This window comes from Blennius ocellaris, assembly GCF_963422515.1.
Source record: "Blennius ocellaris genome assembly, chromosome: 14".
NCBI lineage: Eukaryota > Metazoa > Chordata > Actinopteri > Blenniiformes > Blenniidae > Blennius > Blennius ocellaris.
This window is the reverse complement of record NC_137663.1, coordinates 5,837,470-5,851,474: the sequence shown is the minus strand read 5'-3', so window position 1 is coordinate 5,851,474 and position 14,005 is coordinate 5,837,470. Positions and strand designations below refer to the sequence as shown.

Here is a 14,005-nt window from a genome sequence, read left to right as displayed (position 1 = left end):
ATGAAAAATTTTGATGTCTCAGAAAATGAAACCGAATTGAAAACAAATACATTTCTACTCTAAATGCGTCTTTAATTTTAAAATTCTAAGAAACGTGCCAGAAAAGAAAAATAGGAACTCAAGATTGCAGGGAATGTATTTTGCTTTGTGATTATGAGTGTGTGAATTGCAGGTACTTGAGGTTCTGCAGCACAGAACACAAATACACATGTAAAAAAATATACCTTCACAGTCTTATGAAATATTCTGATGTTTTAGATACTGATTTGTAAACTGAAGAACAGACAAAAGAACAAAAAAAAATAAATAAAAATGACATGTATGTTACTTTATTCATCATAAAGCTAAAATATAGTTTCACCTGTTTGGAGAAAAATGAGATTCGGAAATGCAATTCTTTTTTCTTTGTTTGTGAATGAAAGAGAAACGACAGAGAAACAAACACGTCATTAAATATCAAAACTAGACAGATATTCTAAAGATACAATATGTACAAACTGAATGCAGACGTAAACAGAACTAAATAAACATCCAACTGACGAGAAGAAAAGTCTATGACAAACACTTGATGGATAAATAAAGACTATAAAGGTCATTTGTGGGCCAGTGACGATGCCTTCAGCGGCTGATGATGTCTCCCAGCACGGTGGGGAGTTCCCTCCTCTTCATCTCTCTGGATAACTGACACCAGACGCAGGAGGTGCAGCAGGTGGAGAACACACAGTCTGTGCACAGGGAGCCCTGAACGCAACACGACAGGGGGCGGGGGGGGTTAAAGAAACTACCGTACAAACAAACACAGGAGGGAACTCGGGCCACGTTTACACGTACCGGTTATTTAAAAACTGTGATATTTCTCTGCGTATGTACGGCACATTTACAGTTAAACGCAACTATGAGTCTCACAAATGACGATTCATGAAAACTCTGACGGCAGTGGAGACTTTGAAAAACTGTCTCACGTTGCATTTAAAAGGGGGGGAGACGGAGATTTACGTCACAATTCATGACGTCTTGATTTTCCTGGATTCTGATTGGCTGTCATGGCTTCATTCTTCTTGTTACACTGCCCCCTACAGGTTTGGATGCTCATAGCAGCTCTGAACCGGGCGTGCAATGAAGATTTTCTTTGTTCAATGTTGAGGGGAATTATCACACAAAGCAAGTGTAAACGTGGCACAGAGGGCCCTGAACGCAGCACAGGAGGGGGGGGAGGGTGTTCTCCCTTCATACATAGCCATTGTTGTCTATCAAACATCCAATGACTAATGTCAATTAAAAAACAAAACAGCATTAAAAATGATAATCCATTTTTTCAATAAGCGTCTTTTGAGACTTTCACATAACAATGATCACAACAAGCTGCTTTTAGCAGAAAAATATCATCCTAAACAAACCTAATACTACCATTATATTAACATAAAGTCCTCTGATATTGATCATTTGTTTCATTGCAAATTTTTAAATTTGAAATGCAACTATTAATATTTTGCACATTTAAAGGGAAAAACAAATCAACCAAAGAGGGTGAAGCACAAAAAAGGGTTCATCGAAGGCGTTAGCATTAAAAACTACAGGAGAATATTTGGGAACTGGAATGCTACAACTGGGTGTTTCCAAAGGAGAGCCATGTGGTTTGTCGTCCTTACTCTGATGCTGTAGCGGCGTCGCACCGACAACCTCACGGACATGGTGACAGGATGGCAGCAGCTGAAGATGTCCAGCAGGGGGAGACAGAGACACTCACCGAACTCTTTAGTGGTCCGACAGGCGAAGCAAGGACCGCACCAGCAGGCGAAACAGCCTGCAGAAACACAGCAGCAACCAAACAATCACACGTGAGCGCCACACCGCCACCGTGTCTTTATTTGTTTATTTGTGTGTGTTTACTGTACACTGTCTCTTGTCCTGCCAGCAGTCGCAGATCCCGGACATCCATTCACCGTCTTCGTAGGAAAGAATGGCGGCCTGCGGCTGCGTCGACACCGTCCAACTCATCCTACACCCGACCAATCAGAATCCAGAATCTCAATGATTCTTCAAATGAGCAAATACTTAAAGTCCTAGTGAAATGAAAATTCGACCTCCAAAACACTCTGGCTGTCGCTTCTAGGGACATTTTTTATGCCAACTGGTCCAAGGGTAAAATGTTAAAACACGACAATCTGTGAGAAAATATCCGATAAACAGGGTATTTTGGCTGCTGGGCGGAGCTTCTGACAATAATAGAGTGACGTCACTGGTTGTGCACACGCCCAAGTTGTGTTTACGTTATGGAGGATCAGAGTTTTGACCACGAAGAGGCTGAATTTAACCATATTTCATCATCATCATCATTTCAAACCCAGTGATTGATGAAGAAGACCCAGAAGGTGGTTCTGCCATCGGTGACCCCGTCTGGAACATGTTTGAGGAAGCAGAAGACGCTTCGTCCTCCATTCGTCCTCGTCTCCTCGTCTCAGCAGCCGCCAGTTTTCACCTTTGAGGCTTTGAGGCTCCTGACTTTTGGCAGAACGACTTCCTGGATCATGTCAAAGCGCTTTTCCGACTGCGGAATCACCGAAGATGAGTCCAGGTATTACTTGATCGTCTACTAGCTGCCCGAGCTAGCGGCTCCCGCTAGCCGCTAGCCACGCGAGCTAGCGGCTAGCCGCTCCCGCCGCCTGTGCTCCTTTTCTCCTCTCTCAGTCTCTTCCAGGCTCAATCTTTCATCAAGGCTCATAAAACGCCGACTATAACTTCAAAACACTGTTAAAACTACGATATTTAAGAGGAAACAAGCCGATATAAACACAACAGATGGAGATCTGCACAACTCTTGACGTCACGCTCACGAAGAAGGATTCCCCCGACTTCCTCGGCTGGAGATTCAAAATTCAAATAACTTTGTTATGCGACAACAGTGGTGGGGCAGAGTCGGAGGAACCTTAGAAGTAGAACCCCAACTATCGTTTTTTGCAAAGTAGTGTTTTACATTTCACTAGGACTATAAAGTCTGGTGGAGTGGAGTTTGTTGAGCAGCTGAAATGACTCTACCATGACTGAAAATGCTAGGATGTCTTTTTTAGGAGTGAAGAATATGACACTAATAAAGCTAAAGACCATAATGTTATATTAATAATTATACTCCTATGCTATTTGAGTCCTACATGCCAGAATAAACTGTCTTTGTTCAAGACGCTTCAGTAAAGTCTGGCCCACTGTGTCTAATCGGACAATAGAACAACACTATTCATTATTAAACTTGGTGAAACTGCTGAAGCCATATGTGGCCACAGAAAACTCCAGAAAAACAACAATCCTCCACAGACTATTTTCACATGTGAACATCTGGGACGTCTTTTCTGCCTGGCAACAAGACATCCTTTCCCAAATTGACCAGTTGTGTAAAGCCCCACCGATTGCAACCGACACCTCAAAGAAAACACTTTGAAATCGATGGTGTGGCGCCCAGAGGTGGTTTGTTTTTTATTTCTCAACATTGCACTTTGCTCTCTTTGCTTAATAAATGGCAAAACGTGTCTCGTTGTCTTCAGACTTTTTTTAGACAAGGAAGTTCAGGGTCAAAGGGCCTTAACAATAGAGTCTGGTCTGGATCATTAGCAGCTATAGAGAACAATATAAACATAAATACTTGTGGCCCTGATACATTACTTGTACATTATGAAAGGATTTAATAGAATATTGTGCATGTTTAGCTTATAAAAATATAAAAGAAATGTCTGAAAATACATAAATAATATTTAAGTAATGATTCAATTCTCAGATTAATTTTCTAGTATATAAATGTTACATTTGCTGATTTGTGAATGGAGGTTTAAAATGCTATTAAAACATTTTTTTTTTGAAAATTGGATGCAGATAAGAATGGATTATTAGCAACAACCAACCATAGTCTAAAAATACACAAACGTTATTCCTCAAATAACCTAACGATACATCCATCCATCCATCAACAGCTGCACATGTATATCAGATAATAAGCACATATATATGAATGACTTTAGTAAAAGTGACTCACGTCAGTATCAACTTAACCTTAAACAGGGTGAAAGTTGAATGGAGGCTGGCACAGCTTCTGCTCAGACAATCAACAATTTCTATCAACTCACCACTATTATTCCATAATACTGAAGTGTCACGTTATCTGACTGGACTCTGGAGTTTGAATCTATGTTTCTAAAAAGTATAAATCATTGTCAACAGATAAATGCTCACGATCAGCTGTTAGGAAATCCATGAAAATCAACAGAATCATTTTAAATGAGTAGATATTTGAATGGAGTCTGATGAGGAAAAGATGTCACATCTTTACTAAGCAACCAGCCAACCCTGGTGTGACTGAAATAAACTACATATCTACATATTAATCTGAATACAGATTTGAGTTCCTGTAAAGACATGAAAAAACGACAGTAAAGGACAGAGAGGCGAAGCAGCAGGCGCTCTCTTACCTGTGTGAGCCTTGGTCTGATCCGATTGGTCGGTTTCCAGCAGGTGAAGTTTCTGATGAACCTGATAAACGAGTTTGGTTGGATGATTGGTCTTCTCGTCATAGAATCACCTGGCAGTTACAGCTGTTTGTTTTTCTTCTTCTTCCTGGCCTCTATTTGTAACGTATATATATTGAAAATATTTGTTTGTCTTGGAGAAAACACTGCGAGGCTAATGTGTTAGATTGAAGCGGCTAGCAGCGGCTAACAGTGGCTAACAGCGGCTAACAGCGGCTCAGTGATCGTCGCTGCATCATTCATGTCCCGCTTCAGTCAAGTTCATATTCAAAATGATTGAAATCAGTTGACTCAATCAATCAATATATAAGAAAAATTCAATGATGTTTCTTATTAATGTGAAACAGAAATGTGAAAAACAAACAGCTTAATTCATCGTTGGTGTTTATTTACAGAGAAAATGATGTGAAATCAGCAGATTTCAGCTGCAGACTGAAATCACACAGAAAGAAAATACTTACATCAAACTGATAATAAAGTTCAGACTTGAGAATCAGACTAAAATTCAACAATATACAAAACTACAATAAATTACCAGAAAAGTGAATTGAGTTTGGTTCAGACTGACGTCACGTTGCAGAAAATACAAAAATGTGATTCTTAATATTTATATTTAACTTTACAGATATTCTAAATGTGTTTAACTTAAATGTATTAACTCCCAGATGACATTAAAACACATCATAAGTGAATTTTGTTTTGAATAAAATAATTATTGGAATAGTATTTATGGACACAGACTGATGTCACACAGTTAAAAATCACCATATACTTTTTCAGTAAACTGATAAATATGAAGGTTCATTAATATCGGAAGAGTGTTTGGTGTGAAGTTAAATATAACAGTTTAAAAAAGCCTCCCATCATTGATTTTTAACACAAAACAATGTAAACACAGAAGAAAATTGGAGTCTGTGGCAGCTCTGTCTCAAATATTCAGAAGATACTTCACATCATTATGACAGTCAAACTTTCAAAGTGAATTTTGAACTTAGAATTAATTATTTAACTGAGCGGATAGAACTGAGTCTGCTGTGGGATCATAGTGACATACTGAAATAATAAAACATAATATGAGTAAAAGTCAATTTTACAACATCAATTGGTTCATCCTTCAAAGTGATATCAAAATCCTCAGATATTCTCATGGAGCTTAACTTAGAAATAAAGTTAAAAAAAACCAACAACTTCAATTTGTACACATAAATTAGCAGACATTTGAATGTAGCCTGGTGTGATGATAAAACATGCTGCTGCCGCTGATACGTATATAAATAATTAAAAAAAAACTGTAAAAAAAAAAAAGTTCTTCCATGTAACTTAAATTTATATATATTTAGTGAACTCAGGTATTTCATGAATTTGCATCTTAAAATGGAGTCAAGTCACTAAGCGCTGATTCTGATGGATCTTGAATGCAGCACGAGTCCAATTCAACAGTTTTTTGTGCCACGTGGACCACCAGGGGGCTCCACTGAGACGCCTCCAGACTCACGTCCACCACCAGGGGGCTCCACTGAGACGCCTCCAGACTCACGTCCACCACCAGGGGGCTCCACCGAGACTCGTCAGGCCCAGGTGGGCTCACAGGTCACAGAGGGTTCAGAGGTCACAGGTGAGCTGGGCAGGTGAGTGGGCGGAGCCTCGGTGCTCAGGGGCAGTAGTCGTACTCGGCCTCGTCGATCTGGTAGATGTTGTCCACGGCGGAGTTCCGGCTGTGCAGCTGCAGCGAAGACGAGGTGGAGCTGAAGCCCACCGAGCCCACCGCCCGCGGCTGAGGTCTGCACCACAGAAGAAGAAGAAGAAGAACTCAGAGGAGGCGGCCGGAACAAAGTCCTGTCATCGGTTCGTTCACACGGCAACGACTTTAAGTCAAAACACAAAACGTTTGTGGCATTCTGGGGTCTGTTCACATAACAACGGCACCTGGCGCCACTGAAAACACAACTTTCTGAAAACGGCTCCTAAGCACCCACTCATCGCCGTACATGCTCCTACATCTTTTTTTTTTTTTGGGGGGGGGGGGGGGGGGTGTTTCTGCCATTTCCATGGAAACAGACATTGTTTTCTGAATGTTGCCATGCAAATGCAAAACCTTTCTAGAAACATAAAAACACAAAAAACTATGCATTTTTACTTTGGCAATGAATTGTTGCCATGTATACGGGCCAGATTCTTTCTTTCTTTCTTTCTTTCTTTCTTTCTTTCTATTCCTCCTTCTATTAATTGTCACAGAATTATTCACGAAAGTCTGGAAAAAAGTCTTCATTTTGTCTCTTATATTTGTGGCTTTTTACATTTAATGGGTTATGTTGGTTTTTTCCGCTGGGTAAAAGTCTGATATCAGGAAACATTTTTTTTTATTTCATTTGTATTGAGTGAACATATTTAATCTCACAATCTTAATTTTTTTTCATGTTGTTTTCATGGAAATTCAAATCCAAAATCACCCATTTGTCAATCGGTAACAAAGTCTCATTAGCTAAAATTAAAGATTTTCCTTTAGGTCTTGTCACATTAAAACTCATCGCTGTGAGCGGAGACACCAGAATGTGGTGGTTGAGGCGGTTTTGTGACCTTTGATCGGTGACATTATCAGAAGCGTGAGCGAAACCGTTGAGTTTTCTGCCACCGTTAAAAAAGCGTCTGGGAACAGAAACCCCTGGTTTCCTGGAAGTCTGCGCTTTGCGGCGCCATGAATTCACCACGAGGTCTTCACATCACATTTCTGACCCAGTTTCATGATTCAAAATGTTCCTGCCCCCCCTGCGGTTCGTCTTCAGCTCGTCTCACGTTCATTCTGAAACGTGAAACATAAACTGCTGATGCAGCGACTGAAAACACTGAGTCGTGGAGATTCCTGCTCACGAACCAATCAGAGGACGGAACACATTTCAGTTTCAATCTCCTAAATTTTGACTCATGTTGCAACTTTAGTATCAGAACAAATTTTAGGTTCATAAAAAAATTTCTCTTTCTCAGTTTTTCTTTAAAGGTATACAGGAGGATTTTCAGGAATTTTAGGAAAGAACCGCCCTCTCCACCGTTTGAAAAAAATGCGCATGCGCAACGCTGTACCTGCTCCCGAGACGGAACGCCTACTAAAACGCGTGCGAGAGACGTGCACGAGCCCAGTTCTCCTCGTGCACGCTCTGTTTACAAGTCACAAGTCGGCATCGCTCACATAAGCTCACTTTACAAGAAGATTTGCACCAGAGGGGGTGAAACTGTGTAAAAATGTCCGAGAATAATGCGTCGGGTCGGCCACCGGCATGATGAGAACCGTGTGGAGTGAGCTGCGCGCAGGGACGAACACGTACGACGGGCTTACGTCATATATCACCAGAATGATTGACAATTGGGAGGACCAGTTATTTTGATGATCCACCCGGAAGAAGAAAATCCTCTACTATACCTTTAACTATAATATCTTAAAATAAAAAGTGCTTCTAAATTCTAACTTTAATCCTCCCAAATACTCAACTTTCTTAAAGTGTCAAAGTGTCAAAATGTCAAACTTTAAAATATATATATATATTTTTAATTTATCCAATATTCTAAAATTGTAAGATTTTTCTTCAAAGATGTTTCTAGTTTTATTCTTTATTTGTAAGTAAACAATTTCAAGCTCCAATTTTTAAAGTAAAATTTCTTTACTAATACCTTTTATATATGTATGTATGTATGTATGTATGTATGTATGTATGTATGTATGTATGTATGTATGTATGTATTTATTTATATAGAAAACTTTTTAGACATTTTTTTTTCATTGTTAAATTCTGGGCACGTCGGCATTTTTTCCCCCTCTGACAAATATACAGTTTTGTGTATATTGGTGTTGTTTTCAACAGAAAACCACTTTGCACCGTCGATTTGTTGACAGGACGTTCAAATCACAGCTGCTTTTACTTGCTAGAACATTCTGACAGAGACAAAATAAAGCGTCACTCACAGCTTGTTGAGTCGTCGCCATCGTCTCCCTGCAGAAACACAAGCAGGAAAAAAAAAACCCTGAAGATTTTCTCTCAACTTGTAACATTCCTGCATCAGTATTTTCTGTAATATCATGATGAATATTCATATTTAACAATGGTACAGAGATTCAAGCAACTTCCGGGTGTCCCTCCTTTACTGCTGGGGCCTTGTTGATTACCTCGGTGACCTGCTCTTGAACATGGTGGGGGGGGGGGGGGGGGGGGGGGGGGGGGGGGGCTAACAACTCACTGCTTGGATTCTGATCAGTTCCTCCCAGTCGCCCCCTTACAAGTTACCCAGTTGTTGCCAACGTGCCTGTTAAGACTGGGGAGTCCATTGGTGGGGTCTTACCAGGACCTCGCCTCCGTGATCCTGGAGGACCGGAAACTCTGAGCTGCTGCTGGTTACATGAGTACAAGTCACGGCGACCCTTGTCTTACACGACTGGCTGTATTGTGTGTTCCTGGGTCAGATTTGGTCGTGTTGGTCCGGGTCTTCAGTCCAGACCCGGTCACCTTGGACCCATCCTACCAGGAGCACACGCTTCTTACAGCATCGCTCTGGAGATCACTGGACACACAAGTCCTTCTGCCACAACAAGGCCAAAGTCCAGAAAGGACGAGAATCCCCCCCCCCACCCACCCCCCCATTTTCTGAGATGATCCTCAGTTTGATTCTGTCAAACAGCAGTGAGGTTGAATCTCCAGCATCTAGTGGCCCGTGAACACTGTGAGTCTGGTTGAACTCACCGATGATGAAAAGTCCTCCTGCCGTGACCATGAACACCAACCCGAAGAGGACGCTCACCAGGGCCACCGTGAGTCCCCCGTCCTCCTGCGGACACCACAAACACAGCAGACACATGCAGACGATTTAAACAAAAAGTACAAATTCTGGAATTCTGGAAAGTGGATTTCATAAAAAGTCCTGATTTGTGAAATGTGATAAAAAAAACAAACCCAAAAGCATACAAACAAAAAAACTCAATCTCAAGATTGAGCAATAACTGAATCAAGCGACAGGAAACGGGACGTCTCACCTGCACGCTGGTCACAGGCATTTCTGTGGGGGTCATGTGACCTGCGGGACGAGGAAACGAAAGCAGACGTTTTTAGCCGGGCTGTGTCAGCGGTAACGTCACCACGGAGGAAACAGAGGAAGTGAAGCCTCTGAATTTAGATCTTTGCTGAAGTTGCTCAGGAAAACCTCTGTGACAACTGATTCATCCAACAGTTTAATAAACAGGCCGCCACGTTCCTTTTCTGGTCAATACAATTGACTACAAAGTAAGAAGTTGAATTCCTCAGTTTGAACTCAAAACCTCTCTTCTTTGAGGTCACAGGCCGGATCCATTCTACCTGCCCTCTCATGCTGAAACATGTTGTTGTAAACACACACAATGTAATTGTTTAAAGTAAATGTCGGAAGTTCAGTTCATCATGAACACATTACTGACACAGCTGAGGTGTTCACAGCGGTTCCAGCAGAAGCAGAAACTGAGGGTCAAACACAATATTTCAGATTTAATCAACTATTCTATTTGTTTCAGTGTGAGATGACAGAGCAGATTAGATCCCATTAAAGTTCTTATTATCGACATCCTCACTTCCGCATCGTACCTGCAGTCTCATTGGTTGCTGTAGCCCATGATGATGATGATGATGATGATGATGATGATGATGATGATGATGATGATGATGATGGTGATGGTGATGGGGTCCGTTGTGGAACTGGAACACAGCAACCGGAGTGTTACAGTCATTCAAACTCTGCTGTCGGCACGGTGTAGAGCGTCTCATTATAAAAGCTAAAGCCCATGCTAACTGACAGATAGCACGTCTCTGCTAGCTTAGCGCCTGTTAGCTAAGCCTTGTAAATAACAGATTAATTTAGTTCAAACCAGTTTTTTAATTCAGAACAACGGTCAGCTGTTTGGCTAAGAAAATGCTAACAACCTTGATTTATAAGAGTTAGCATAGCCTAGCATCAGTTAGCATGTTAGCCGGCTCATGCTAATTCAACCAAAGCACTGTTGGTTACTAGACTTACCACCACTTGCTAAACTGTATTAGAGTGTTGTAGGATTATAATATTCTTGGGGATTGAGCGTCAAAAAATCGAAAACACAAAGTTATACTGAAGAACTGAAGTCATGTAAAGAAAAAACCCAGAAATAGTAACCCGGTAAATTACTCGTTGAAAAAAGTGGTCATATGAGAGTAACGTGTTACTAATTAACACATTAACGGCATCACTGATCCTGACAAAGAGTTTCTGTTTGAATGATAAATATCTCTCTATTTTTTTCAAGGACACATTTGACAATGGACAGGGTGAGACAGGGAGTCAAAGAACCAACACTTGGTGGATGAAGTGTTTTACCAGGCGAGTCGGCGTCGCCTCAAACAGACTTGTTGGGTTTCAAAGTGATTTCTCACCAACAGACAGATCGTAGTGATGTTTGTCATCGTTGAACCAGCCCGGTATTTCCACTCTGCATCCGTATCGTCCAGCGTCGTCCTCCGTGAGGTTCAGTATGGTCAGAGACACGTCCCCTCGGTTCAGCCGTCCAAGCAGCTGATACCTGCTGGAGACGGCGGTCTCTTTAGTCACACTGACTCCATCTGTGGAGACGAGGATATTGTCGCAACCTCTGAACGGGATTTGTCCTCGATTCCAGCAGACCGGCAGAGGATTGTAATATTTAACGTTATATTTACAGGTCAGAGTGATGTTCTGACCCGTTTCACATACAATGGTCCTACAGCTGCATGTAGAGACTGAAAACAGAGAGAAACAAGGAGAAGAAGTCAGACCTCCACAAGAGTCCAAAACTCCACAAAAAAACCCTCCTAAAAGTAGAATTATGAGTTGAATCAATCACAACAACCATGAAAGACGGTCGCCACCAAAACAAAACAGAGCCAAATATTCACCAGACTAAAAGAAAAAGAAGCTACAGTTGTGTTTAAACAGGCTCTGATATCGACTGAGATCTCAAATTGAGTCAGAAAGGAAGTGATGAGTCAGGACAGTTCCAAAATCAAGAAATATCCTGAGTCAAATGAAAGAAAGGCAAACATCCAGACAGACCTGGAGAAGACCCTCGAGCAAAAGAGACATCAAGTAAAACCGTGAAGCAAAATATTCAATAAACATTAAAACAACAGAAAGAGCCAAAAAAACATCACACATTTTTCAAACAGTGTCAAAATAAAGTCACTTCTCAGGTCAAGAGAGGTCCAGAACAAGGTTTACTGTCATTTAAAGTCAAAAGGAGTCAGAGACGGGTTCAACAGACGAGTCAGAACCGGTCAGAACAACAGTTCTGTTTCCACTGAAATCTGATTGTGGAAAATTAGTTGTAATTTCTCTTGGAGATCATTAAAGTATCTATCTATCTATCTATCTATCTATCTATCTATCTAAAGTTCAAGTCTCAGGAGAAGGTTCAAGATGAAGACGCCATCCAGCTTCCATAACGCTGCCCTGCTCAGGCTGGCGGGAATGTTGGAGCCAAGATCTCGACAAGTCTCCATTTAAGAGTCACGTTTAAAAAGTCTGACGTCCAAACTGAACTGAGATTCGGTGGAATAACCATTTGAGAACAAGTTAAACTTTGAACGAAAATGACAATTGAAACGAGTCGATAAGAAAGTCAAAATGAACCGAGAGGACAGACCGAGTCAGAATCCAGTCAACTGTCCTGCAAAGACATTGAAGAGTCTCAAGCCACTTCACCAAAACTCACCAATCACCGTCCAGAGAACTGTGCAAATGTGAATTAAAAAACAAAACTAATGCAAAGATAGAAGACTCAAAGTGAAAATGTCCTGACATCGAGTCAAGATTGAGTTTTTCTTTACCTGCGAGGAGAACGAGCAGCAGAGAACCCTTCATGACGGAACGTCAACGACAGAGTGAGGTTGACCAACCTGAAACACGATGAGTCACCACAGAGTGTCAGAAACGAGAGACGGTTCAGAGACGGAAGAGACCACCAAAGAATAACACAACAAACAAAACAAAAAAAAAAACCCTGCAGCATCAAGACACATGCACTGAGAGAGAGAGAGAGAGAGAGAGAGAGAGAGAGAGAGAAATAAAGAGGAACAGAGGGGTAATGAGGACTCATAATGCTGAACACTGTTGTGGGAAAACAAGACATTATGTTTCAAAAGAGGAAATCAAAAATCCAAAGTTCAAGGGGGGTGAAGTTTTTACTGAAGGTGCTGAAAAGCTGAAACACAGGAGAGCAGAGGTGCAGCATCACAGTCCATTAGGTTCCAAAGCCACCAGGTGACGACAATCACACAGTAAAGCCACGTTGACACATAGCTGGCTATTTAAACAACTGGTATTTCTCTGCGTTTGAGCCGCGCATTTCCTCAAAAACAGCTCAGAGTCTCCACAAACTATGATTTGTGAAAACTCTGTGCCTCTGTTTGCATATAAAGAGGAGTAGTTGGATATTTGCGTCACAATTCATGACGTTGCGCTTTTTTCTGGGATTATGATCGGCTATCACGGCTTCACGCTTCTTGTTACACTGCCCCCTGCAGGTTTGGCTGCTCATAGCAGCTCTGAACCAGGTGGATATGTACATTTATTTTGTAAACATAGAGGGGATACATCAGCTTTTCTAAAAACCTGGTTTGTGTAAACATGGTAAGAGTGAAGTAAAATAAGACACAAACAGAACAGATTCCATCAGGTCATGAAACCAACAATCCTGAGTGGTCCAGTACTCTCCTCAGTACCAGAAAAGATTCTTGCAAACAGAGGAGAGGACTATAGCACAGTCTTTTCTGCTGGTGTCTCATGTGATTTCTACCAACATTTTTCCAAAATACCAGGAGTCCTCAGCAAAAGGGAAAACAGAACAAGTGTCTCTGGGAACGACGGAAGTCAGCGTTACTCTCCTCTACGTGGGAATTATCCAATTTCACAATTTTTCTAAAGAAACCACTTGAGTGCAGACAAATCATGTCTAAATACTGTGGAAAGCACCGTGGTAGAATTGCTCTGAGTCAAGATTCTGTCTGCCAGCCAATCAGCAGAGGCTTCTATTTTGACATGAACACACACAACTGGAACTTCATAACAGGATCAGACTCCACACAACACATTTCTCACTCATGGTTTCACACCAACATCCAACAAACCAAACCAAACTAGATGAAATAATTAACTCTCTGAACCGAGGAACAAAAACACAACACAAGCACAAATCAACACACACAACAACCCCAACAATAACCCTCAATAACCTCCCGCAACACATAACCTGAACTCCCATCATGCCCTGCAGCGACCAACTCCGTGATGCTACAATACTCTTCACCACTAGATGGCAGCACAGAACGTTGCTGGTGAAATGAAAGTTAACAGAGTCAGTGTGGTTAATCTCCACCTCCTGCTACCATCTTGTATCAAAGTACTGTGTCAGTGACAGTGATGGAGAAGTTTTTGAAAAGGAAGAATGTTACCAGGATATCAGCTCTGTGTTCATCCAT

General features: G+C 41.3%; 2 protein-coding genes across 2 annotated transcripts; both read right to left on the bottom strand.

The window, feature by feature from the left end:
- Nucleotides 1-389: 389 nt before the first annotated feature.
- LOC308139742 (cornifelin homolog B-like) lies at nucleotides 390-2,009 on the bottom strand. The gene is made up of 3 exons (XM_080509255.1): nucleotides 1,896-2,009; nucleotides 1,650-1,804; nucleotides 390-741 (listed from the first exon to the last, which is right to left on the bottom strand). The coding sequence occupies exons 1-3, from the start codon at nucleotides 1,996-1,998 to the stop codon at nucleotides 619-621; spliced, it is 381 nt and encodes a 126-aa protein (XP_080365381.1). The 5' UTR covers nucleotides 1,999-2,009; the 3' UTR covers nucleotides 390-618.
- Nucleotides 2,010-4,930: 2,921 nt separating this feature from the next.
- On the bottom strand, nucleotides 4,931-12,464 carry LOC308139299 (uncharacterized protein). The gene is made up of 7 exons (XM_080508696.1): nucleotides 12,356-12,464; nucleotides 10,928-11,269; nucleotides 10,109-10,219; nucleotides 9,529-9,569; nucleotides 9,239-9,323; nucleotides 8,467-8,494; nucleotides 4,931-6,292 (listed from the first exon to the last, which is right to left on the bottom strand). The coding sequence occupies exons 1-7, from the start codon at nucleotides 12,387-12,389 to the stop codon at nucleotides 6,163-6,165; spliced, it is 771 nt and encodes a 256-aa protein (XP_080364822.1). The 5' UTR covers nucleotides 12,390-12,464; the 3' UTR covers nucleotides 4,931-6,162.
- Between the last annotated feature and the right edge of the window lie 1,541 nt (nucleotides 12,465-14,005).